At 35.8% G+C, this 27,584-nt stretch overlaps 1 protein-coding gene across 1 annotated transcript; it reads left to right on the top strand.

Annotated features, from left to right (window-relative positions):
- Positions 1-5,056: 5,056 nt before the first annotated feature.
- Positions 5,057-25,589, top strand: LOC144442859 (transmembrane 9 superfamily member 2-like). Its single transcript, XM_078132255.1, is given in 14 exon segments — positions 5,057-5,122; positions 9,573-9,933; positions 10,797-10,910; positions 11,956-12,064; positions 12,230-12,309; positions 13,462-13,567; positions 15,207-15,334; positions 16,546-16,619; positions 16,622-16,660; positions 17,162-17,379; positions 18,069-18,220; positions 19,246-19,357; positions 21,988-22,159; positions 22,295-25,589. Coding segments are annotated over 11 exon segments (1,212 nt in total). The 5' UTR covers positions 5,057-5,122; positions 9,573-9,933; positions 10,797-10,910; positions 11,956-12,001; the 3' UTR covers positions 22,363-25,589.
- Positions 25,590-27,584: the final 1,995 nt, after the last annotated feature.

Raw genomic sequence — 27,584 nt, forward strand, 5'->3', positions numbered from 1 at the left:
TGAAGATTTCTTAGTATATTTTGATTCCGTGCAGGTTTATTGTGTATGCAAGTTCTGTAGTGAAGTCTAATCTGGTGAGTAGTGGACATCCTTTTAAATATGTATTCAAAGAGGTAAAAAAAAAACAATTGCACTTCTACATCACATTCATGAAGTGGACTCACTGGCATATATTTTGTGCATTTGCAAGCTGTCAAATTCAAGTGTACTGCTGAATAACAAACTGTATACAGGCTAATATCTTAACCTTTACATGCAGGCCTTGCTAGCAGTTGAACTGCTAAGCTCATTTAAATATTTCGGCCTATACGCATGCTAAGGAACTGCTAGTGAACTGTGAAGGCTTAACTAGCAGTTGAACTGCTAATCTTGAAGGTTAAGGAGCAGGCCTTGCTAGCAGTTGAACTGCTTAGCTCATTTAAATATTTCGGCCTATACACATGCTAAGGAACTGCTAGTGAACTGCTAAGGCCCTATGTACTGCTTATGGGCAAAAATAACAGTTTGAAGGTTAATATCTTAGCCTTTACATGCTAATATGAAGGTTAAGCGCAGGCCTGCAAGTTTTGTAAGGGATGTTCTGTAATGATTATGTGGTCTTGTTGCTAGACATATTTACATACATTCTTTGAAGATTTATTCCCATGTCTTCCCATCCATGTTGTTATATCTGCAACATACACTATATACTTTAATGTTACTAATACATTATACTATGGGCTTGGTCTTGTTGCTAGGCATATCTAAATACAATATTGCAATACTCATTCATTTATAAATATATTACCTTCACGTCACCGGTTTTATTTTGGCATTATATGCCATTGTTTACCTGTTGCTATGGGCGTGGTTTTGTGACTTTGGGCATTTACATACTTTAAAATGTTTATTCAATTGCCTACCCATCCCTGTTGTTTTAATTATAAAAAACACCTATCATTTGACTGTTACTAAAGGCGTGGTCATGGTTGCTAGGGCCAATTACATTTATAAGTATGACACACTCACAATTTGCAGACTAACAGTGACACTTTCAGAATCATATTAAACCAAATTATATCCCCAGTAGTTTGAGAGGTAAAGTTCAACACCAAAATCAAGTACATCATCTACATGACAGACAGAATGACAGACATACAAACATACAGACAGACAGACAGACAGACAGACAGGCAATTTACCTTGAACAAACCTGCAGTTCAGTGTTAAAGTTACAAATGTAGGTAGACAATTTTTCCAAGCAACGTCAAGGAGAGATTAATTGCAGTGCTATTCACACACATTTGTTACATTATGCTAAGTATCCCATAAAAATGTTAATGGTTTAAAGGGGTACAGGCTGAGTTTCTACGGTTTTTGGACACAATGTGTGTTGCCTACAAAGTGTTACATATCGTATTCTACTTACTGAAGCACACTCATTCGTTACTTGATACCGGTATAACACAATCCTGGTATTTAGATATTATAAAAAACAGTATGAAAGATTTGATGCATAATCAGTGCATAGTGTATTGTTCGCACTTCCCTTCATTTGATAAGTGTACGCTGTAACTGTATACATATTTATATTTTTTTTATTAACTTAGGACTATGGACTAGATTAGTCCCTAATGGACTATATCCATGGTCCTCACTAAGAATATTTTGCTCTTCTTTTTTCTTTTTTTCTTTTAGTATTACTGTAATTATTAGCTGGAAGTAATTTTGTCAGAACTTGTAGCTTATTGACTTATTTTCTTTTCCTGCTCTTTTTTTTTCTGTTGTACCCTTTGTAAAATTTCTGGTGAAATAAATAAATAAAAAAAATAAAATAAATATAATTGTTGGGATGTATCAACAAATCTGAGAAAATCCCTGTCATTACATGAACAACGCACAAGTTGGATGGTTGGTAAAAAGTGACATGTCATGACTACATGAATCATTGTAAACACTATACTTGATTAGTTTAGCTATGGTTTTATGTAAAGTATTTTGTATACTTACTTACACCATAATAAAAACCTTCTAAACTTAAAAACCTTTAATGAGATAAATAAAACAACAATTTCTGTCCACTCCTATGCCTAAATATTCCTACAGACATTTCACCAAAAAATCATGTTTTTTTAGTTCTAATTTGCATATCACTAATGGGATTATCATGTAATCAATATCACTTGATCTGTACATCCCTAGAAACACCCCTCTGAAACTTCAGCCAAATCAACCAAGTACTTTTTTGTATTATAGACTTTTGACCAAAAAAACAAACATTTTTAGACTTAATTTGCATATCAGTATCACTGATGGGATCATCATGTTACTGTGTAAGCACTACCAAGAACATTCTCACCAAATTTCAGGTGAATCTGCTATCATAATCGATAGTAGAAAAAGGGGGAAGGGGACTCCGAACACCATCAATATTAAATATGTGTATGACATTGCGTTTATCATGTAACCAACTATGGGTAGTTAGATCAAGTTTGTTAGTAAGTGGAAATATTTTTTTCCAAGCTGATCCTGACTTGATAATTTTTTCGGTATTAATAAATTGGTTTGAAGGTCAGTTAGTCATGTGACCGGTTTGTCAAGGTTATTGACCCTAGTATTAGGGGTGAATTAGCAGGGAAGACTTTGGCGATACGTCCCCAGACCGATACCTAGTTGACCCTTCTTTTAAGACATTTCAGACCTGCTGTTGGGGTCCTTCAATAGTCAGAGTTCTGTCTAACGAGACAGTGTTCCCGCTTTTGTTTGGCTTAAAATTTAATTTTGTTCATCAAGCCGAGATGCGAGTATTTTGAGTAAATTACGATCAGCCTGGCTTTTTTCAGCCTGGCTTTTAGAGGCAGAGGACTTCAGTTTAGTTGTGAAAAGTATGGTTTTAAGATTTTTGTTCATTTTCTGTGCTATGATTGGCAGGGTCAGGTAGAGTTTGTTCAAGGTTACATTATTTTGTAGCATTTCCCAATGTTTTGTTAATGCATCTTTTAGTTTTGACGTTTTGATGTTGGGACTATATATGATCATTGTAGTAAGACGAGGGGTGAATAACAAGTAGAGAGTTCTAAGTTTCATATCAAGTAAATATAGTTGAGTATATATCAAATCTAAATAAACTAAAGTTCACACATTAATTGCAATCAGAGTTTCAATTCTGTAAAATACTGATATGGTGGTGGTGATGGTGGGGTGTTACAATGAATATGATTTTTTAAACAGCGCCCCCAGTGGCCAAACTCATGTAATCTTTTATCTTTCTAATGTCTTGACTATGATGTGTCATAATGTGCAAAAGCAAAGTTGCACTAAGTTTTCAAACAGAAAATAAATATGCAAATGTTGTATGTCAATCAATCTTTCATTCAGTGCTAGATTGGCCACGTTCCAATCTAATTTATACCCAGGTTGTTCTACACCGTTTCACAACATCAGTCTACATAACAAGGTTTTGCAGTGTTTAATTCAAAAGAATTTAAGATTGTCCTCACTTTTCCAAATATTCAACACATTATGCTTCAGAGTCTGATATACAAATTATTATATTATTTTGAAAATCTTTTCTTTATTCTGAATTTCAGCCAGAAAATACTTGTGATTGAAGCATTTCATCACTATATTTGTCTTTTGATTTGGAGTGACAAAGATAAAATTCTTAGTTCACATATTTAATACCTCAGTGGTTAAAAGAAGACAAATATTGGGGAATGATACCTAATAGTCAGTATGCTCCAAGTGGTCTCTAATTAAACCATGTCTGATCAAAATCAATTAATCAGAACAAAAAGTTGTTCATCCAATCAGTGAACCCCAATTGTTATATTATGAAGTAAACAGTCTCCTGAGCTGACAAATGTACCATATTTGGACAGTACATAATTGCCCCAAGAAACACTAACTTTTATGAGGGACTGTGTTATTGGTTAGAATTTGTGATTGATTAAAAAAGACATGATATTAATGACTATGTGGGTGGCTGTGGATGAATTTTAAATTACATCTCATGCATCTAAGGACTTCTTGAGTAATGACCTGTTCTACATAATATCACCTTTTTGAAAATCAAGAAAAAAATTAAATAAAAGCAAACTATGATTTCTGTGTCGTTTTCTTACTTACCTCTGTGAATTGACTAAATAAAGAAAAGCTGATAGTCTTCTTTTTCTTACTGATGATTCAAAATCGATCTACTTTCAAATCTGCCAATTCTCAATAGATTATAGCGCCCTCTCTGACACAAACTTTACAACACTGTGCTGTAAATCCGATACTAAATGATACAAATCGTTGAATTTTCTTACAGAACATGTAACCGGGTCATAGCCATTGTATATCGACGAATTTTGATCGTGACTATGGATGTTGCATTCGTTCACGTCGATCACAGCCTGTATTTTACCATGCATTTTCCCATTTCAATAGCTTACCCGTTTCAGATGTCCGTCAACAAGGAGATTTATTTTCATGTATCGTCTTTCCATGTTTCTCGATGATCATATTTTGTCGTCAGTCACGCTGTCGGTGCGTCCCGGGCGGTGCGTTTTTGAAATCCCTTGTATCCAGCTCCATACATCATGGCCAGGAAGGGACTGGCTCACATGTCCTGCACCAGGTCGCCGGGGGGGGGGGGGGGGGGGGGATTACCGCTTTTGTTGGATGACGTCATAATCTGGGCGGAGTCTATGCGTTCGCAGACAACCCGGAAGTGCTATGACATGTGATATGCGTGTCCATGAGACTGAGAGTGCGGTCTGCTTGTCTTTGGAGCGCTCACAGGCATTTGTTTCCCGGGTTATGGCTCAGAATATTTCTATCAGAATACAATAAAATGATGATAATATCGTTAATAGTGACGTATTAAACCAACACTATATGAAAGGGGTAAAATTACACATGTTTCTGTGATCGCGCAGTTTCACTAAATGCGAAGGAAGACTGTCTTCCTTCGCATTTAGTGAAACTGCGCGATCACAGAAACATGTGTAATTTTACCCCTTTCATATAGTGTTGGTTTAATACGTCACTATTAACGATATTATCATCATTTTATTGTATTCTGATAGAAATATTCTGAGCCATAACCCGGGAAACAAATGCCTGTGGGAGCGCTATATGCTTAGAAACATGTATCTCGGTAAGACAATTAACGTTTTGTAAAATATTAATGTTATGTGGCATGCACTGGCAACGAAATCAGCAATGTGCCCTACATTATGTGAGTTTAATGAATACAAGATACATCACTCAACAGATGATCTCGCCATAGACCCGGGCAATAATTGTAGCGTTTGATGTGATTTTGAGGGCTTTTTCGTCTGTTGTTTTGCCGTTTTACGTTCCGATGTTTAACCCGAATCAAACCGTTTAGCAGTAATCCAGGACACACAAACTACTATACATTGTATCTCAGACCTAGTGGTCTTAGATTGTCCAATTAGCAGTAGTCCACTGAGGGCACATACATGTAGACTACTAAACATTGTATCTAGACTACCAAATTAGCAGTAGTCCAGGGCACATACTAGTAGACTACTAAACATTGTATCTAGACTACCAAATAAGCAGTAGTCCAGAACACATAGACTACTAAACATTATATCTAGACTACCAAATTAGCAGTAGTCCACTGAGGGCATATAGACTACTAAACATTGTATCTAGACTACCAAATTAGCAGTAGTCAAGGGCACATAGACTACTAAACATTGTATCTAGACTACCAAATTAGCAGTAGTCCAGGGTACATAGACTACTAAACATTGTAACTAGACTACCAAATTAGCAGTAGTCCAGAACACAGACTACTAAACATTGTATCTAGACTACCAAATTAGCAGTAGTCCAGGGCACATAGACTACTAAACATTGTATCTAGACTACCAAATTAGCAGAAGTCCATGGCACATAGACTACTGAACATTGTATCTAGACTACCAAATTAGCAGTAGTCCAGAACACATAGACTACTAAACATTATATCTAGACTACCAAATTAGCAGTAGTCCAGGGCACATAGACTACTAAACATTGTATCTAGACTACCAAATTAGCAGTAGTCCAGGGCACATAGACTACTAAACATTGTATCTAGGCTACCAAATTAGCAGTAGTCCAGAACACAGACTACTAAACATTATATCTAGACTACCAAATTAGCAGTAGTCCAGGACACATAGACTACTAAACATTGTATCTAGACTACCAAATTAGCAGTAGTCCAGAACACATAGACTACTAAACATTATATCTAGACTACCAAATTAGCAGTAGTCCACTGAGGGCACATAGACTACTAAACATTGTATCTAGACTACCAAATTAGCAGTAGTCAAGGGCACATAGACTACTAAACATTGTATCTAGACTACCAAATTAGCAGTAGTCCAGGGTACATAGACTACTAAACATTGTAACTAGACTACCAAATTAGCAGTAGTCCAGAACACAGACTACTAAACATTGTATCTAGACTACCAAATTAGCAGTAGTCCAGGGCACATAGACTACTAAACATTGTATCTAGACTACCAAATTAGCAGTAGTCCAGAACACATAGACTACTAAACATTATATCTAGACTACCAAATTAGCAGTAGTCCACTGAGGGCACATAGACTACTAAACATTGTATCTAGACTACCAAATTAGCAGTAGTCAAGGGCACATAGACTACTAAACATTGTATCTAGACTACCAAATTAGCAGTAGTCCAGGGTACATAGACTACTAAACATTGTAACTAGACTACCAAATTAGCAGTAGTCCAGAACACAGACTACTAAACATTGTATCTAGACTACCAAATTAGCAGTAGTCCAGGGCACATAGACTACTAAACATTGTATCTAGACTACCAAATTAGCAGAAGTCCATGGCACATAGACTACTGAACATTGTATCTAGACTACCAAATTAGCAGTAGTCCAGAACACATAGACTACTAAACATTATATCTAGACTACCAAATTAGCAGTAGTCCAGGGCACATAGACTACTAAACATTGTATCTAGACTACCAAATTAGCAGTAGTCCAGGGCACATAGACTACTAAACATTGTATCTAGGCTACCAAATTAGCAGTAGTCCAGAACACAGACTACTAAACATTATATCTAGACTACCAAATTAGCAGTAGTCCAGGACACATAGACTACTAAACATTGTATCTAGACTACCAAATTAGCAGTAGTCCAGAACACATAGACTACTAAACATTATATCTAGACTACCAAATTAGCAGTAGTCCACTGAGGGCACATAGACTACTAAACATTGTATCTAGACTACCAAATTAGCAGTAGTCAAGGACACATAGACTACCAAACATTGTATCTAGACTACATTTTGTACCAAATTGGCAGTAGTCCAGGACACATAGACTACTAAACATTGTATCTAGACTACCAAATTGGCAGTAGTCCAGGACACATAGACTACTAAACATTGTATCTAGACTACCAAATTAGCAGTAGTCCAGGGCACATAGACTACTAAACATTGTATCTAGACTACCAAATTAGCAGTAGTCAAGGGCACATAGACTACTAAACATTGTATCTAGACTACCAAATTAGCAGTAGTCCAGGGCACATAGACTACTAAACATTGTATCTAGACTACCAAATTAGCAGTAGTCCAGAACACATAGACTACTAAACATTATATCTAGACTACCAAATTAGCAGTAGTCCACTGAGGGCACATAGACTACTAAACATTGTATCTAGACTACCAAATTAGCAGTAGTCAAGGACACATAGACTACTAAACATTGTATCTAGACTACCAAATTAGCAGTAGTCAAGGACACATAGACTACTAAACATTGTATCTAGACTACCAAATTAGCAGTTGTCCAGGGTACATTCGACTACTAAACATTGTAACTAGACTACCAAATTAGCAGTAGTCCAGAACACATAGACTACTAAACATTGTATCTAGACTACCAAATTGGCAGTAGTCCAGGACACAGTCTACTAAACATTGTATCTAGACTACCAAATTAGCAGTAGTCCAGGGTACATTAGACTACTAAACATTGTAACTAGACTACCAAATTAGCAGTAGTCCAGAACACATAGACTACTAAACATTATATCTAGACTACCAAATTAGCAGTAGTCCAGGACACATAGACTACTAAACATTGTATCTATAGACTACCAAAGAAGCAGTAGTTCAGGGCACATAGACTACTACTAAACATTGTCTAGACAACCGAATTAGCAGTAGTCCAGGACACGTAGGCTACTAAACATTGTATCTAGACTACCAAATTAGCAGTAGTCCAGGGCACATAGACTACTATACATTGTATCTAGACTACCAAATTAGCAGTAGTCCAGGCCACATAGACTACTAAACATTGTATCTAGACTACCAAATTAGCAGTAGTCCAGGGCACATAGACTACTAAACATTGTATCTAGACTACCAAATTAGCAGTAGTCCAGGACACATAGACTACTAAACATTGTATCTAGACTACCAACTTAGAAGTAGTCCAGGACACATAGACTACTAAACATTGTATCTAGACTACCCAATTAGCAGTAGTCCAGGGCACATAGACTACTACTATACATTGTATCTAGACTACCCAATTAGCAGTAGTCCAGGGCACATAGACTACTAAACATTGTATCTAGACTACCAAATTAGCAGTAGTCCAGGGCACATAGACTACTAAACATTGTATCTAGACTACCAAATTAGCAGTAGTCCAGGACACATAGACTACTAAACATTGTATCTAGACTACCATATTAGCAGTAGTCCAGGGCACATAGACAACTAAACATTGTATCAAGACCGCTACCAAATTAGCAGTAGTCCAGGACACATAGACTACTAAACATTGTATCTAGACTACCATATTAGCAGTAGTCCAGGACACATAGACTACTAAACATTGTATCTAGACTACCAAATTAGCAATAGTCCAGGACACATAAACTAATAAACATTGTATCTAGACTACCAAATTAGCAGTAGTCCAGGACACATAAACTAATAAACATTGTATCTAGACTACCATATTAGCAGTAGTCCAGGACACATAAACTAATAAACATTGTATCTAGACTACCAAATTAGCAATAGTCCAGGACACATAAACTAATAAACATTGTATCTGGACTACTAAATTTATAAGGTAGTAGTGTGTTACACCAATGAATGGAAATTAATAAAAAACTGTAGCTAAAACAATTCCTGTAGGAGTTAAATTTGAGCTTTGAAAATACACACTGTTTGACTTGGGATGGGATGGGGAAGTCATGATGATTTAGTAATACCATTGATATTTTGGCAGGTTATATGACTTGGTTACAGGCCACACATGGGGAGGGGGTCTTATAATTGTAATTTTGATATTACCTGTAACCACCACAATTCTTTCATGAATTCCAAACTATCATAAACAAATACTTTGATCATCCAGAGTTTAAAATAGGTAACCTTTGCCCTTTTATAGTGCAGTCATCTTTGGTTCACAACATTGCTATACTGAAGATCGACAAAATATTTGATATGTGCAGTGTTGATAGCAGGGGTAATTACTGTTCTTTTTCTTCAATAGATGACTATGGATGAGAACTTGTGTGCCCTCTAATGATAGTCAAATTCTGTTTTTGTGAGTCAAAGTAAGAAAAACTGGGATTTCTTGTGAGTATCACCACATAGTAAGAGATAGGGGAACACCAAGTTTTGGTGGGTCACTAGAAATTGTGCTCGTCACTGGCACGTCAAATTGGCTTAGAGGGCATACTGAATTGAGAAGTATGAAAATGCATGGCATCCAAGAAATCCAGAAAAAGAATAACAGTGGTCTGAGCTTTGAAGAATTATACCGTAATGCATATACCATGGTGTTACATAAACATGGTGAACGTCTATACACTTGGTTGAGAGAGGTGGTTACAGAGCATTTAGTTGACAAGGTAAAATGAATGTGTGATCGACTATCCATTGACTTTTCTAGAGCTGTTTAGCTGTATTAATTATTGATAGTGTGATTATAAGTGTATACACAGATGTAGGTCAGATGCGTTGTTTTGCTGTGTTTGTTTTTTGTTGTGTTGTGTGGTGTGGTGTGGTGTGGTGCTGTGCTGTGCTGTGTTGTATTGTGTTGTGCTGTGTTGTGTTGTGTTGTGCTGTGCTGTGTTGTGCTGTGCTGTGCTGTGTGGTTTGGTGTGGTTTGGTGTGGTGTGGTGTGGTGTGTTGTGCTGTGTTGTGTTGTGTTGTGTTGTGTTGTGTTGTGCTGTGCTGTGCTGTGCAACCAGAAGGTACATTGTACATGTATATATGTATGCCATACTGGCTGTCTATAAAAGTCAAAATGTATTGAAGAGTATGTCTATAGTCACAGGATAACTATGTGTGTGTATACATGTATGTCTAGTCATCAGACAAAAAGTAGAAAGGGAAATTTGCATAATTTCATCACTCTCTTTTTTTAAACAATCTATGTTGCCAATTAGCAATGATTATTTCTTCAAAATAAAAGAATTGAACTACATGAATAAGAAATTCATTTAAATGTTTACAAAATTAAATTTGTATGATTTGAATATTGAACAAAAATTAATACATCGTTTTGAAAGGGCATTTTACATGTTTTAGACTCAGTTACTTGTTGAACTCCTTTGCACAGTATTGTGTACTGAATTCAGGTGCTTTATAAACAGTTTTGACTGACTGATTGGTTGGTTGATTGATTGATTGATTGATTGTTTGTTTGATTGATTGATTGATTGATTGGTATTTCAGTTTTATAGCTGTACTATTTTCTAATTTTCAACAGATCCGTGTAGACGTCTTAGAATCACTGAACAACAATTTCCTGCAGACACTAAATAGTGCATGGAATGACCACCAAACCTCCATGGTAATGATTAGAGATATTCTCATGTACATGGTGAGTATAGAGAAAGTCATCAAGTTCATAATAGCCAATTTAATAGATATTGGGGGTCAAGCAGGGTCACCAGTAAGAATGTCTGCTATGTAGTGAAGTATATCTAGATACATATACTTGTCACCACATAAGGTTATCAACGTAAATGAACACCATGAAAATATTTAATAAAACTTTCATCATTTTATATATGTACCTTATTTAATAACTGAACTGATACAGGCACTCTATAAAGTTTGGTTGATTGATTGATTGATTGATTGATTGATTGATTGATTGATTGATTGATTGCTTTATAGTCTAGAATTCTAAACTGGTACTGTATTATGTTTTAAAAACTTCATACTACTACACAGTCTAGTCATAAAACTTTCATCATTTATGTACCTTATTTAATAACTGTACTGATACAGGCACTCTATAAAGATTGATTGATTGATTGGTTGATTGATTGATTGCTTTATAGTCTAGAATTCTAAACTGGTACTGTATTACGTTTTAAAAACTTCATACTACTACACAGCCTAGTCATGATGGTTACAAAAGGTGTTAAATTGTGTGTCCTCCTGTAGTGAACAAAGGCACATGTCCATTTAATCCATCACAAACTGACAGGCTGGAGTCATCGCTCATTAATATTCATTTGATACAGCTGTGTTGACTGTTACAGGAATTTAGCATGTTGGCACTGATATGCAAATGTCCATCCAGGATTCCACTTCCAGTCTGTTTAAAATAAAATCATGTGGGGATGTGACAATGTCAACCCTGTTTATATGAACACGGTTGGGGGTAGCACAGATTTCTGTGTTCGAACAACTGTCATGACTAGAGTGTGTAGTAGTATGAAGTTTTTAAAATGTAATATGGTACCAGTTTAGAATTCTAGACTAATTAATTTAAGGTTGGACAAAATATTGTCAGGGAGTGAGATGAAATGGTCATAATTTATAGATTCAAGATTGTTCTAAGTGATGTTCTTCCCTTTCACTGCATTATTATTATTGGATTTGAAATATTAATTTTGTGTTATGTTACTTTTCAGTTTGAAACATGAGAAATCAGGTGATTGTGATGATAACCTGAAACCAATGGCCATCCCTGCTGAATTTAAGGATGTCACAATTAACTACACCTACTCAGTCTCATTTGAGGTAAGATGATACAATGAATGAATTTATAATTTAATATGCTCTTTAATTTAAAGTTTGTAGACGTAAGTGAAGACACTGAGATAATGTTCAACAACCAAAAAGATCACATCTCTTCATATTGCCATCCAGCTGGTCAGACTGATTTTTACCTACTTTCATTTGCAGTCTAACCCTGGAGTGAAGTGGGCATCTCGATGGGATTACATTCTGGACTCCATGCCACATACAGATATTCAGTGGTTCAGGTGAGTAGATGACAACAATTGTACAACAACTATCAGGAAACTAACAATACATAGACACAAACTAAAATTGTTAATTTGACATATTGGTATAAGTAATAATACTGACAGAAATTGATATACGACTCTGGTAATCGAGCCTTGGTTTACTAAGATAGGCGTAAACTAAATCTATTGTTGGTAAATCTATGTGGTAGAATACACAAGTGGGTAATAGCGGTTCCTCTGTTGTGTAATTCTAATCACTCTGTGATCAAGATAGTGGAAACATTGGAAGTCCTAAAACAGCACTGCAAGTTCATGGAACTTTGTCAGTAAAACTCTGCGATGCTTCCCTGCTGAGGATATAATTCAACCAACATCCATTCAATAGCTTCCATTACTGTTGTATCAACATGTTGCTACAATAGTATTAGAGTGTGTCTATCTTAGTAAACCGAAGGCTCAATTACCAGAGTGATAATTACATCCACAGTAGGTCATCATTTCTGATTGCAAATTTTTCTCATTTCGCACTGACACATTCAACCACATTCAATGTTCTCATCCTATAATCCTACTCAACGTCCTTTATGGAACTAAATGAGTAGGATTTGGTGTGTGCAAAATTTGTGTTTACATGCTCTTGATTATAGGGTGATTATATCCCCATAACTAAGGTATCATTACCGATATCACTCACTTATGTACGCTAAACCATGCATCAACACTTGTTTTAGTTTGTGTTTATCTGATTTGCCGATAGCACATTTTCCATAGTTGTATCATTATCTTGCTTGTTTACTTCAAAACAATGCAAACTCATTAAAGTAATGTCTAACCAAAAAGAACAGATAATGATACTGATCAGATAATGATCTAAAAACACTGTCCAGTCTTCCATGATGTGATAACAATTTTTGCATTTTTGGGGGGATAAATCCTGTCAATATGGCTGTGTCCTCTAACAGCCGTAACTCTAATGTTATGACCTCCTGTATTTATGAGTTCAGAAATGAGCAAGGACATATAAGAACACCAGTTTATTGAAATAGTAGGCCCATTGTCTGTCATGTCAGCCTTGACGGCCCTTGTCCAGTCAATCACCTATAATTATCAGGTCACTTGTAAACTCACTTATTTTAAATGTGCTATATGTATGTTGATTATTTACAGTATCATGAACTCCTTGGTGATTGTACTATTCTTGTCTGGTATGGTAGCTATGATTATGCTGAGAACACTCCACAAGGATATTGCCCACTACCAAATAGACTCAGCTGTAAGTACACCCTATTTCATTGCACCCCCATCTACCTCCAAATAGACTCAGCTATAAGTCCACGCTATTCCATTGCAATCCCCCCCCCCACTCCACCAACCAAATAGACTCAGCTGTAAGTACATCCTATTTCATTGCCACCCCCCTCCACCTTCCTCCAAATAGACTCAGCTGTAAGTCCACGCTATTCCATTGCAATCCCCCACCCACCAACCTCCAAATAGACTCAGCTGTAAGTAGATCATATTTCATTGCCCCCCCCCTCCACCAACCAAATAGACTCCGCTGTAAGTACATCCTATTTCATTGCCCCCCCCCCCCACCTACCTCCAAATAGACTCAGCTGTAAGTACACCCTATTTCGTTGCCCCCCTCACCTACCTCCAAATAGACTCAGCTGTAAGTACATCCTATTTCATTGCCCCCCCCCCCCACTCCACCAACCAAATAGACTCAGCTGTAAGTACATCCTATTTCATTGCCCCCCCCCCACCTACCTCCAAATTGACTCAGCTGTAAGTACACCCTATTTCGTTGCCCCCTTCACCTACCTCCAAATAGACTCAGCTGTAAGTACATCCTATTTCATTGCCACCCCCTCCCCACCTACCTCCAAATTGACTCCACTGTAAGTACACCCTATTTCATTGCCCCCCTCCACCTACCAAATAGACTCCGCTGTAAGTACACCCTATTTCATTGCCCCCCACCTACCTCCAAATAGACTTAGCTGTAAGTACATCCTATTTCATTGCCACCCCCCACCCACCTACCTCCAAATAGACTCAGCTGTAAGTATACCCTATTTCATTGCCACCCCCATCCACCAACCAAAAAGACTCCGCTGTAAGTACATCCTATTTCGTTGCCCCCCCCCCCCCCCCACCTACCTCCAATTAGACTCAGCTGTAAATACACCTTATTTCATTCCCCCTTCCCAACCAAATAGACTCAGCTGTAATTACATCCCATGTCAATCTTGTAATGTAAGGTCTCCTAACACATACAGCACTGCTAAAATATGTTAATATGTAACAATACAAAAAAATCTCCCAAGCTAACAATTGTAAATTTACTCATACAGTTTTTCAAAGTTGATATTTTCAATGTTCCAAACACTTAACTCAGGGTTGCAATGTACTTTAACACAAACAAAAGTTAGATTGTATTTTAAGTATGTAATTTTACTTCTTTTTAGCTGATGTTATCAAGTTTGAGTTCACTGTTTGCTTTCTTACAAAGTAAATACAATGCAGAAATGGAACCACAGAAGGATTTATCATCATACCCTCAATATGATTAAAATATAGAAACACCTGTACAATTTTAGTATGTTAGGGAGTCTAATTCTAACCCTGATTTTATGTATTTGTAACTCTAATGTCCCAGCTTTATCAGTTATAATGGTTATCTGACTAATCCATACCATAATAATAGATATAAATTGTTCAAAGTATCTGTAAGGTTGTACTGCATTGCTTATAAACAGCGCCCTCTTGTGACGGCATTTATACAAGATTTGCATCAGCTTTACAAGGCTGTGTCTGTGTCAATTCATAAGTTTCTTATGACCTTGTTGTTGAAGGAAGAGATTTTATTCCACTTTCTATGAAACTTTTAAGCCTCTTAAGTTTTCTAGGAAGATGCCCAGGAAAAGTTTGGATGGAAGTTTATGGTATTCCGTCCACCCAGAAGAGGAATGCTGCTGTCTGTCCTCCTTGGTACTGGTTCCCAAATTATCTTCATGGTTTTCATCACCCTTGGTAAGTTTACTAATCCATCAAAATATCTATATCCAATATAAATTCTAATGTTCTGTAGGTATATATGACTCTTTTCTTATAAAAAAAAAGTGAGTCTCTTTATTTTCAGTCCATTTTTTCGAAAAGATGTTTTACTCACCTCACACATATTAGACTAACATTGTGAACAATTAGTTTACTTGATTAATAAGTTTCGAGGCTAACTATTACATTTCTGGTGGGGGGGGGGGGGGGGACAGCTGGAAAGGTATGGCAGCAATTTTTTCCCCAACACTGTGACAGCAATTTTTTTTCTTCTATTGTCAGTCCTGCATCAAATTATTTTTTCCTTATGCAGAAACAATACAATTCTTTTTACTTGGTTATTAAATTTTGTAGCATATCTCAACAAATTTTTTTTTTACTTCTGTCAGTTGGAAAAAATTTTTTTACTCAAGCCATTTTTTTCCCCAAAAATCCTCATCACCCCTCACCCCCCCCCCCCCCCCCAAGAAATCAAATGGTTCTCTCCTTATTAATATTTATTCAGTCATAAATTATATTTAGGATCTCGGTTTGGTTGTCACTGATGTAACAATTTATGATGACAGCACCGAACATTTTTACATATTAGACAAAAATATCGACAGATGTGTCTGAAAAACATCATTTGATAATAAATATGCATTGTTGTATTGACAAATAATGTGTACCTTGTTGATGAATTTATAGAATTTGTCAATAAAAACACAATTTGTGAAAACAGACTTTCTCAAGTCTCTGTGGGTTTTTTGTGGGTTTTTTTGATAATTATTTTTAACATAGTAGTGTTGTTTTGTGTGAAATAGTGACCTGAGTGAGTGATTGTGAACAATCAGGGTGAACACAAAACTAAACCCATACACCACTTGAGAGACTAGTAACGTGGGGGAAAATTTGACCACATTTTCTGTCACCAAATTTGAAATGAATAACAAATTCAAAACATTTGAAGATGATGAGACAAAAAATTCCTCTGAAGGGACTGGTGCCAGTCTACAAAAGATATTTCAAATCACTAGATTGGTATGTTCATACACTGTATATATATAGTATTTGGACAAAGTGCATTAAATTGTTGAATTTTCCTGTATATTCATTTTGTTGTATTACTATTACAAGCATATAACTTGTTAGTGATTTATAGTACACCCAGTACAATAAACTGACAGACATGCATGTTATTTGGTTTTGCAGTGTGTTTGCTTGTCTTGGATTCCTGTCACCAGCTAACCGTGGTGCACTGATGACCTGTGTACTAGTGTGTGTCTATGAACCCCAGCTGGATATGTTGCTGCAAGAATGTGTAAAAGTAGGTGTTTTCAAGTTCTCAATGATTTTGTGTGTGTATGTATGTATGTATGTATGTATGTATGTATGTGTGTGTATGTGTGTGTGTGTGTGTGTGTGCACGTGTGCGTGCGTGTGTGTGCGTGCGTACATGCATGCATGCTTGTGGAAGTACATGTATGTGTGTATGTATGTGTGTATGTACATTGTATGTGTTATATACAATGGTATGTAAATGTACTTACGTACGTGTGTGTGTGTGTGTGTGTGTATGTATGTATGTATGTATGTATGTATGTATGTATGTACATGTGTATGTGTGTATGTATAGTCGTATGCGTACATACATGTGTATGGATGTGAATATGTATGTACATGTATAATATGCATTACTCTGTATATGTATGTAGGACTTTGTAGCCTACCACTAAAGTATCATACAAATTTAAGCAGAAGATGAATTTAGAAGAAGAAATTATTGATGCTTTGAATATTGACTTCGTGAATTGTTCTTATTATGCAGCATTTGGTGGTGAACGTTGGAAGTCCAATGTATTGATGACCTGTTTCTTCATCCCTGGCATTGTGTTTGTGGATTTCTTTATTCTCAACTTGGTGCTATGGGGAGAAGGAAGCCCTGCAGCTATTCCATATACAACATTACTGGCTCTACTTGGACTCTGGTTTGGTGTCTCAACCCCACTCATCTTTCTCGGAGTTTACCTTGGCTTTAAAAAGACGGTAAGAAGTAGTCATATAGAAATCTAGTAAGACAGGGTTGAGTTGCAGTTTATTTCCCTCATAAGAAAAGTATACTTGACAAGCAAATTGAATAAGTAAACAGCCAAGTGCCAAATGTAAATATTACACAAAAATGAAAGTGCAACATACGATATGTAAACTACAAACACAAGAAATATTTCTAATGGGTGGACTAGAAACCATTGTCTAGCTGACGCTAGCTGCTTGCTTTAGAGTGTAATGTCATCACTTTCAAAATGAGGCAGTTACTGTGGTGAGAATTTCAACATATTTGACACTCCAGTAGTGAGATCAGACCATGAAGATTTCATGTCAAGGCAAATAGTGTTGTGTATGTCTATATTACTATGGACCTGGAAAGTTTTGCTAAAGGCTTATTTACACTTACATTGAAGGAAAACAAAAACGCTAAAATAAGTAGTGACCAGTGTGCTTTCTTTTACATACACACAATATACCAGTCTGGTAATTAGTAAAAATTAGTCTATGAGCACTCATTGAATACTGTAAAATCACAAAATATCCGTGGTGAAAATATCTAGTTTGCAGTATATATTAAATTACAAAGCTTGGTGTAGACAATCTAAGACTCTGTTCAGTGTGTTGAATATCCAGCTAAAGGAATGTGCCATAGTTGACCTGTAATGACCTGTTTGATTTGTCCACAGCCTATTGAATTCCCAGTTAGGACCAATCGGATTCCCCGACAGATCCCAGAACAGTCTTTCTACACCAGAACTTTGCCAGGAATAGTGATGGGTGGTGTTTTACCGTTTGGATGTATCTTTATCCAATTGTTTTTCATTCTAAACAGTATCTGGTAAGTTATTAATCTCAGAAGTTTGTTTTCTTTTTTGCCAAAATAATGGTGGATAACTTTTGACTTGCTGAGGATTGAGAAAAGGTTGTAGTAATAACCACCATAAATGAATGATTTTAAAATAATGTGAAACTCTAGATATGATGAATCTCTGGAGTATGAATCTGTAAGATTTGTACTGTGGTTTCAATTAAAACTGCAAAGTTTATTACAAAACCAGTGGTTTAAGAATAATGTGTTCCTCAAAAGTGTCGAATGACAAGAACAACGATTCATTTTATGAACCAGTAAAGATAATGATTTACTTCTCAAAAGTGAACCCTCTTGAAATACTTGGGGAATTCTGTGAAGTTATTACCTAGTACTTACCTTACCACTATAATGGACCCCAAAATGTTCACAGCAAGATCATGGAAGTCATCGGAAAGGCTACCCTACTGTGCGCATAATTAAACCAACATTCATTTGATAGCTTATGTCTGCATGTCTCAGCAGCAGTTTTAGTATGTGTCTATCTTAGGATGCTTGCATAATGTCACACGAGTTCAATATGCGAACATCATTCGTGGGGGGGGGGGGGGGGGGTAGGTCATCAATGGAATTGCTGAACATCTTTTTCACACTTCTAACCAAATTTTGACAGAAAACTTTAACTTCTTCAATATAATAGTTTTTGTATTTACTACTGAGATGTTAATGAATTGATTAAAATTGACGTCTAATGTGAGATATGGTGATGGGTTTCTGGTAGTATTTTGATGTGTTTACCATTATGTTTTTATATTACATCAATCATAGAGGTGTGACCGTACAGTTTTCATCATGCTTTACATCATGATATAGAAACGTTTGATGTCGCACTTGTGTTCGTTGGGGGGGGGGGGGGGGGGGTGTTGACCTAAACAAACCATGTTCATTTGTACGATTTTGTGATTGTCCCTTAGTAAACCGAAACCATGATTGCCACTTGTTGTATTTCTTTTCTACTCTGACAATAATGTTCTTGTTTCTCTTTCGTTGTGTAGGTCTCATCAGATGTATTATATGTTTGGGTTCCTGTTCTTAGTTTGCGTGATTCTGATTATCACTTGTTCAGAGGCTACAGTCTTGTTATGTTATTTCCACCTTTGTGCTGAGGTAAGTTAAACAAGTATTTCATTAATATAATGAGCAAACATAAGATGGCTATTCCAAAACCGATACCAGTGTTAAGAATCCTACCATTGGAACCCTTAGAAAACAGGCGAAAGTGTTCCTGACTCACCATGGCATATATAGCACTCAATGGTAAAATTGATTTCCCAACGGAAAACAAGTGAAAGTGTTCCCGACTCACCATGGCCTAGCACTCGATGATAAAATTGATTTCCCAACAGAACATGTACAACCTGATCAACCAGACAATCTCATTCATATACTCTGTTTAATACTTGAATAAATGTTCAATAGCGATATAAAGATGACATAACCATCTGTGTGCGTGTGTGTGCGTGTGCGTGTGTGTGTGTGTGTGTGTGTGTGTGTGCATCTGTACGTGTCTGTCTGTGTGTGCACGTACATGTATATGTGTGCGTGTGTGCATGTGTGTGGACCAGTGTGTGAACTTAAGGGAAAATGACTACTGGTCATAAGGACCGACATGTAGCAAAAGCTGCTGGTCCTTAAGGAAAACTGCTGGTCCATATTCAATGCAGTTCACATTCACGACCTGTATCTACACCCCCCAATTACAGATTAAATGATTTTGAACTTTAATATGATACAACATATCTTTAGATATACTAAAGTAAAAGAGAGTACAACGAATTGTTTACTATCCACTATTATTCATCAATCTGTTCTTACAATTGAAAATTTCCACTCACAGAGTCAAAAAATACAACTTGGAAGTAAACTTGGCAGTAAATTTTGGATTCGCTTTATTTCATTTTCCATCCACACAGTGACATGGAGCGGTTTCGTCTTCCTTCAGTCTTTACAAATATGTACTGAAGCCCCCCGCCCCCCCTCATGAAGCCCTACCCGTATACCCTACCGTGGTGTATTGAGTATCGTCTCTGACTGTTTGTGTAAGAAATCTGACCATGATGAAGAGGGCTAATCATGTCTTACAGTGCAAGTTTTTTTGACGTGGGAGCGTGATGTGTTGACTGTACTGTCCTGTGTCATCCACTATGTACCCGTGTTTGGCATGATGCAGTATTTTTCCAGATACAACAATGGCAACAAAAATGCAACATTTCTAAGTTTATACGTTGATTACAACATAACAGGACATACATTATCATATGCATCAAATTGAAAGCAATCAGACTACGCATTTCTTTTACTGTTTTTACAAAAAAAAAACCTATCGTACTGGAGATATCTTACGAAGTGTACCTGCCTTCTTTATTAGTTAAAATGCCATTTTCAGAGTAGTTTATATGTTTTCTGTCAGTTTGTTTTTATCATTGAATTGAATTGAAATTTATTTCATCAGATAACAACAAAAAACAAAACAATAAATAAATAATACATTACACTTTCAAACAAATTGGACAAAAGGAAATATACATGTGTTATCTAATGGGGACCATGAAAATAGTTCAGCAGAACTAGTCGTGTCCATGGCCCGTACATTCAATTTTAGATTAATTCAAATTCATAAATGGACGTAACGAAGAAAATTAAGTCAAAAATAAACACAGCACGCATTCACGCACACTCATACACACACACGCACGCACGCACATACATACATACGCATACACACACACGAGAAGAAATAAAGCAAAAACCAGAAATGTTGTAAAAACGCCAAAGAGTATAAATTAAGGTTGGTGTGTAGAATTTAAAATATAATTTCTTAGTTCATTTTTGAACTGTTGCCTGGACATGTTAATTTTTAGGTGACTTGGTAAAGAGTTCCAGTGCTTTGTCGCTGCATATTTGAAATTGTGTTGGGTGATGGTCAATTTTATCGATGGTGGACGAAAGTTACCACTGGAGGCTGAATGGTTTTGATATGTATGAATGGGACGGTCAAAATACTTTTCTATGTTGTGGGGATAACGATTATTTCTAAGATCATGGCCACACACACATGGGGAACTCTGGTAAATTGATTGGGAAACCCGCTAACATTTACCAGCTTTAATACCAGCCTTTAAAAACATTGTCTGTTTCGTCTTCTTCTTCGGAAGCTCATTGTCGCCTTCTAAATATCGCCACATACTTTATAAATACAATGTGGAACTGTCTCAAACACGTTAAAAGTTTCATACACTATGTAAAATAGACGCATGCGCTGAATGCATAAAATGTGTCTGAATGTCTAAGACGTTCTGATTAGTCAAGACACAAATAATTCGAGAAATTCAGCCAATCATGTGTTTGCTAACATAATTTCATAAAGTAAATGCTGTATGCTACGTCATATGTAGACATGAAACATGTATCAACATTGACAACAACACATAGCAAGCTAGCTCTGTGTTGCTTGACTTGAACGAGATGTCGAGAGTAAAATAGGTAACACAAGATCAGATTCATGTAGGTGAAATTGGATCTATCTTTGAATAAATGTTTTTATTTACTCCAAATTTCAACTGGTCATAAGGACCGATATGTTGTTGTAATTCTGAAAAACTGTCGGTCCGAACGGAAATCTGTTGGTCTCGGGCCGAAGGACCGGCGTTAATTTCGCACGCTGGTGTGGACACACGTGTAGACAAATTCATGTGTTTGGTTATGGTACTTATGTAAATATTTTGTTTAATTTACAGGATTATCACTGGTGGTGGAGGTCCTTCCTGACTAGTGGCTTCACAGCCGTGTATCTATTTATTTACTGCATTCATTACTTTGTATCCAAATTGACCATTGAGGGCATGGCCAGTACAGTCTTATACTTCGGTTACACTGGTATCATGGTCTTACTGTTTTTCTTGTTCTGTGGTAAGTAGTCACATTGATTTTATCTTTCATTTCATTTATTAACACTTTGTAAATAACAATGCTTACATCCACTATATTTGCAAAACTACTAGTTCAGGACAAAGTTCTAATAAATTTCTATTTTTTCTGTTACAGGTTCTATAGGTTTCTTCTCCTGTTTGTGGTTTGTTATCAAGATTTACGGTGTAGTGAAAGTTGACTAAGGGAAACATTTCACGAAACAACTTTAACAACAATAGGGTATATTGTTATGGACATTTAAGTACAGGCAGAACTCTTATTGAACTAAGGTTGAACGCACCTCATAATGTGAAAATTTGCTTTTTAAGTTGTATTCAGCAAAACCCACCCAGTTTTGAAATCAGTGAAGAAATATTAGAGGGACAGCCATGCATATATTTAGAAAAGATGTCTGTGTTGGTCACATTTATTTATGATGGTCGTAATATGTCTACCAACATTATCTGGATAGAAAGTGATTTCAGGTAGTTGAGAAGGAAAATGGTTACAGCCAATTCAACAAATTAAAGAACGATGTTTACATAGGTGTTGATAGATTAGTAGTATTCGTTTCCAACTTTGTCTCAACATTTGCTACAACATTGACAGACATTGTCGAAACTTAAAGATAATATCAGTAAACACCAGGGTGCACACACAAAGTTGTCGCCTTGTCTGGAAATACTAGTCCCATGTATTTTTGAATGATATAGCTTCTATGTACAATAGTAAGTATTTCTACTTTAAACATGTACAGTTTTTCATCGTTATAATTTGCAGGTATTTACATGGACTCATTATTTAAACATAAATTGATGAGTATGCATATCTGAAAAGACAGCCAGACTTAGTCAAGAAAAAGCAGAAAACTCCTCGTATAAAGTTGTCTATTCATTGAGGCAAACCTATTGACTGCTTATCAGTATCCAACTGTGATAAGATCATAAAATCTTCAAGTACTTTACTGTACACTTCCACAAGTAAAGTAAACATGGAGACTAATTTTGAAACCAATACTACTTATCTATCAACATCTATGTAAACATTATCATTTTTTAATATGTCGAATCGGCTGTAACATGGTAATTTTATAATTTTTTGTCAGTTGCACACAATAGCTTACCAGATTCATATATTGAAGTTTCTTAAGTATATGAAATAGTTTGGTTTTATATATAATTTGTAAGAGGTGCGTTCTTCCTTATCTGCTGCTAGAACTGTACAAGGAATCTGTTAAAACAGTTGGCAATTGATACTTTAGACATTTTCTAGATACAGAGCTCAATTTTTCAGGAGAAAGAAGGTAATATGACTGACATTTGTGAGTACATATGTTTATTTAAAATATAAAGGGGTATACTGAAAGATTTGAACATTCTGAAGATATGAGTAATACTACAAGTTGTAGCTTTTTGGGTGATTTTATCCCCAATATGTATAATAGTCAAGTTATTTCAATATGGGGTTGGTTGGCAGTGGGGGTGGGTAGGATCGGGGTGGGCAAGGTTGATTTAAAATTTGGAGAACATTTTCCTATCCTCAAATACACTTGGTCAGGAACCTCAGCAATATAAAGCAGAAGTTGTTTGATAAAATTAGTGGATTTGTAATGTATTACCTGTAAATGTATTCATTGTTTTTGAGGGGCACTACCAGTAAATATAATTTATCTTGACACTCACAACACACCAATATATACTTTTTATCCGCATTGGTTCTCATCAGAGGAAAGTACTTGCAAAGATGTGCAGATGGTAAAATTAGATTGTCTTAAAAACTCTTCACCAGGCTAGGTTTTTACCAATATCATATCATAATTTAGTGGATTGGTATTGTGTATGGTCGAGTATGATACATTGTAATAATATAAAGTCCAAAATTTATTCCATCATTGAGAGATTTGATTTCAACGTCACACGAGATATTGTGCATAAATTTTGTTATTTGTTCGTGAATTTGTACTTTGTTTTTGTCTGTTTACGTGATTTATGTTTAGCTGACCAAAGATTTCACAAAAATTTCTAAAGAAATCTATTGCAAGAAACTTAAGTTTGAAAGAAACAATGTATAGATTTCTAGGCCATAACAAACATTCATTCAGCACGAAGTCTTAGTGATAAGATGCAAAAACAAAAACAAAAAACCTTTCTTCATGATTTATCAATTTATGACTGAAAAGACTTCAAAGATTCTCATTAACGTGCATCTAATCATCTCAACGTTTCTAGAACAAGATATTTGCAAAGAAAGTTATTTCTCACTTAGCGCATATATTATTGCAATATGTTGTCACCAGAGGGCGCTGTTTACAGAATATTGAACTAGTATTCTCGTTATCACTGGGTGACTGATAGCGATAATGTATTTTCTTCAGTTCAAAGAATTTTGTCATATTAATTTGAAAAAACATAAGTACACTCTTTAAAGGTGGTTTACAGTTAATGTTTTACACTACAAACACCATTTAGAGATTTAGTTTAATAGTCAGACACTTCAGTTTCATTGGCACTTTTTTTTCATGGCTATGCGTTTTTAAACACAAGTTCAAAATGATTCACTCTTTCTCTCTAAAATTGTCACATCACTGCAAAAAAATAGTATCAATTGGTGCAAAATTTGACCTCATGGGTTTAGGGAAGTGCAATATGACCTTTAAACTTTGACTTTTGACATTTCACTACTTGGGGCAAGCTGTGTAGATTGTGAAATATTTGCTTCATTCAGGAGTGGAATTTGAAAGTTGTAGTATGATATGACACAAGGGGAAAGTAATTTTAATGTAATTCCGCTATTCTGGGAAGACAGAACTGCTGGAATGATCTTCGATGGGAAATTCAAGGTTTGATTTATTCATATGCTGCACATCGACAAAGTTTGGAATACAGAAAGGTTTAGAAGTAAAATTTCTATAGATACATATTTCATACTTCTAACGTTTGTGGTAAATCACATCATTTTAATCGGGAGAGATATTTGTGTGAAAAAAAAATTGTTCCCTTTCTGCCCTTGAAGGTTTGTCAGTGGTTTTCGTTTTGAATTCTCAGCTGTTACGAGAGATTCAAACATTTTTTTTTGTTTTTTATCAGGACTTATTTTGTAGAAGGAAAATGTTTATAAGTAGGAGCAGCATAGTAATTGTTGTGCCTTTGAAAAAAAGAAGATATTTCTCTAATTATGCTATCCTGTATGTGTTAAGTAATTTATGTTTCTCATTTCTTCAAATGGTTATTAGTTATTATGATTGAGTGCTGTAACAATTCAGAAGGAAAAGTTTGTTTCCTTGAAACCTAATTGTACATTTTCTGAGGTTTAAGCCAGGTTTATTGAAGGTGATGAAAGAAACATTTGTCATTTTTAGTTTTTAGCACAACTGAACTGAGGTTCAGTTGTGCTATAGGGATCACCCGACGTCTGTGTGTGTGTGTGTGTGTGTGTGTGTGTGTGTTTGTGGATGTGTGTGTGTGTGTGTGTGTGTGTGTGTGTGTGTGTAAACAACTTAAAGTCAAAATTTACTGAACCGATTGCCATGATATTTGGTGGGTCCATTACCTTGGGTGTCTAGTTGGGAAATTGTTCAAATCAAAATGATCGCATCACAGGTATGTGATTTGGGTAAAAAAATGTGATTTTTGGTCAAAAAACTTAAACTCAGAAACTACTGGGTGCGATTGGTGACCAGATTGGTGCGAAATTTGGTGGGAACATTCTTAAGGGGGTTTGAAGTAAGATTTGTTCATGACATGATGATTCCATCAGTGATATGCAAATTAGGGCTAAAAATGTGTCTTTTTGGTTAAAAATCTATAATTCCAGAAGTACTGAGCAGATTGGGCTGAAATTTCATGGGAATGTATCTAGGGATGTATTGACGAAGAAATATTAAGCATACAATGATTCCATGAGTGATATAATGCAAATTAGGTGTAAAATGTTCATTTTTGGTCAAAAACTTATATCTCAAAAAGTACTTGGTCACCGAGTCTGAAACTTGGTGAGATGTTTCTGAAAGTGTTATTCTGCAGATTTTCTTCAAAACAAAATTGGCATTAGCGAACATGACCACGCCCTTAGCAACGACCAAATGGCAGTATATTTTGGTCAGATAACATCATCTGGTAGGCAAATGAGTAAACATTCAAAAAATGTATGCAAATACCCTAGCAACCATGACCACGCCCATAGCAACAGCCAAACGGTCGTGTATTTCACAAAGATAACAACAGGGATTAATAGACAATTGAATAAACATTCAAAAAATGTATGTAAATTTGCCTAGCAACAAGATCACGCCCATAGCAACAGCCAAATAATCACGTATATTGCAAAGATAACAGGAATAGAAAGACAAATGAATAAACATTCAAAACATGTATGCAAATGTGCCTAGCAACAAGACCACGCCCATAGCAACAGCCAAATGATAGCATATATCGTAAAGATAGCAACATTCAACAAATGACCACTTATTGTTAGCATGGACTACCATATGGATGAACATTTTTAGAAACTGTACAGTTGTGCTATGACGCCATTGGCGGTATTTTTAAAAGTCAAGTTTTATTTCTCCAAATCAAACACTACAATGTTCTCTATGGAAAGGTTGGTTAAAGGTCACACGGTAATTGAAATTGTTTTTGCGTTAAAAAATTAAGCAAATCACAAGTTTGGGATAACACAATGTTTGGGTTTCTTTTGCCCCTTTTTTATATCTTGTGTATTGAATTTCATGTCATTTGTTGTAAAGTGAGTGGTGTGTATGTCTGAAGTTTTGAATTATGTACTTGGATGTAGAAATGTTGATAATTTTGGTACACACTTCTGTACTCCTATAGCAGCCATCTTTGATTTTTCCCATAATGCCTCACAATGTCAAAGGTTATATTTGATATTCATTCTTGCCAGTCTTTTGTCTTTGAAATGTAAGTGTACTGAACTTTGTAGATTACAAAAGAGTGATGTTTGTAACAATATGTATTTGAAATATTTTAACCATTTCGAAAAGTGATCTGTGACCTTTGACATTTCAAGGGATTCTGGGAGTTATCCAAGATGGCAGCTATAAGCTAATAACTCTTTGTTTTTGCATGAAGTTATTTTTAATGGTTTGATTATATGCTCTTGTTGTACATGTTTACTGCTATACTTTCATTTAAATTAATTTGACAGAAATTGAAGTATTTTACAAAGAAATGACTTCAGGATGACATTTAGGCTTTTCTCAATCCCAACAATTCCAAATTGTAAACAATGTATTTTGTATAGATAGAAATACAACTAAAGCAATCCAGTGCTGGCCCCTATATGATCATGTTGTGACCCAGGTTCTTGGAACCTTGTGGGTAATGTTGTTAATTTATATTTATGTTGTAAGCTTTATACCTTTGTGCATATAGTAAAGACAAAAGTAATTCACTTCATGTGTGAG

This window comes from Glandiceps talaboti, chromosome 11, assembly GCF_964340395.1.
Source record: "Glandiceps talaboti chromosome 11, keGlaTala1.1, whole genome shotgun sequence".
NCBI lineage: Eukaryota > Metazoa > Hemichordata > Enteropneusta > Spengelidae > Glandiceps > Glandiceps talaboti.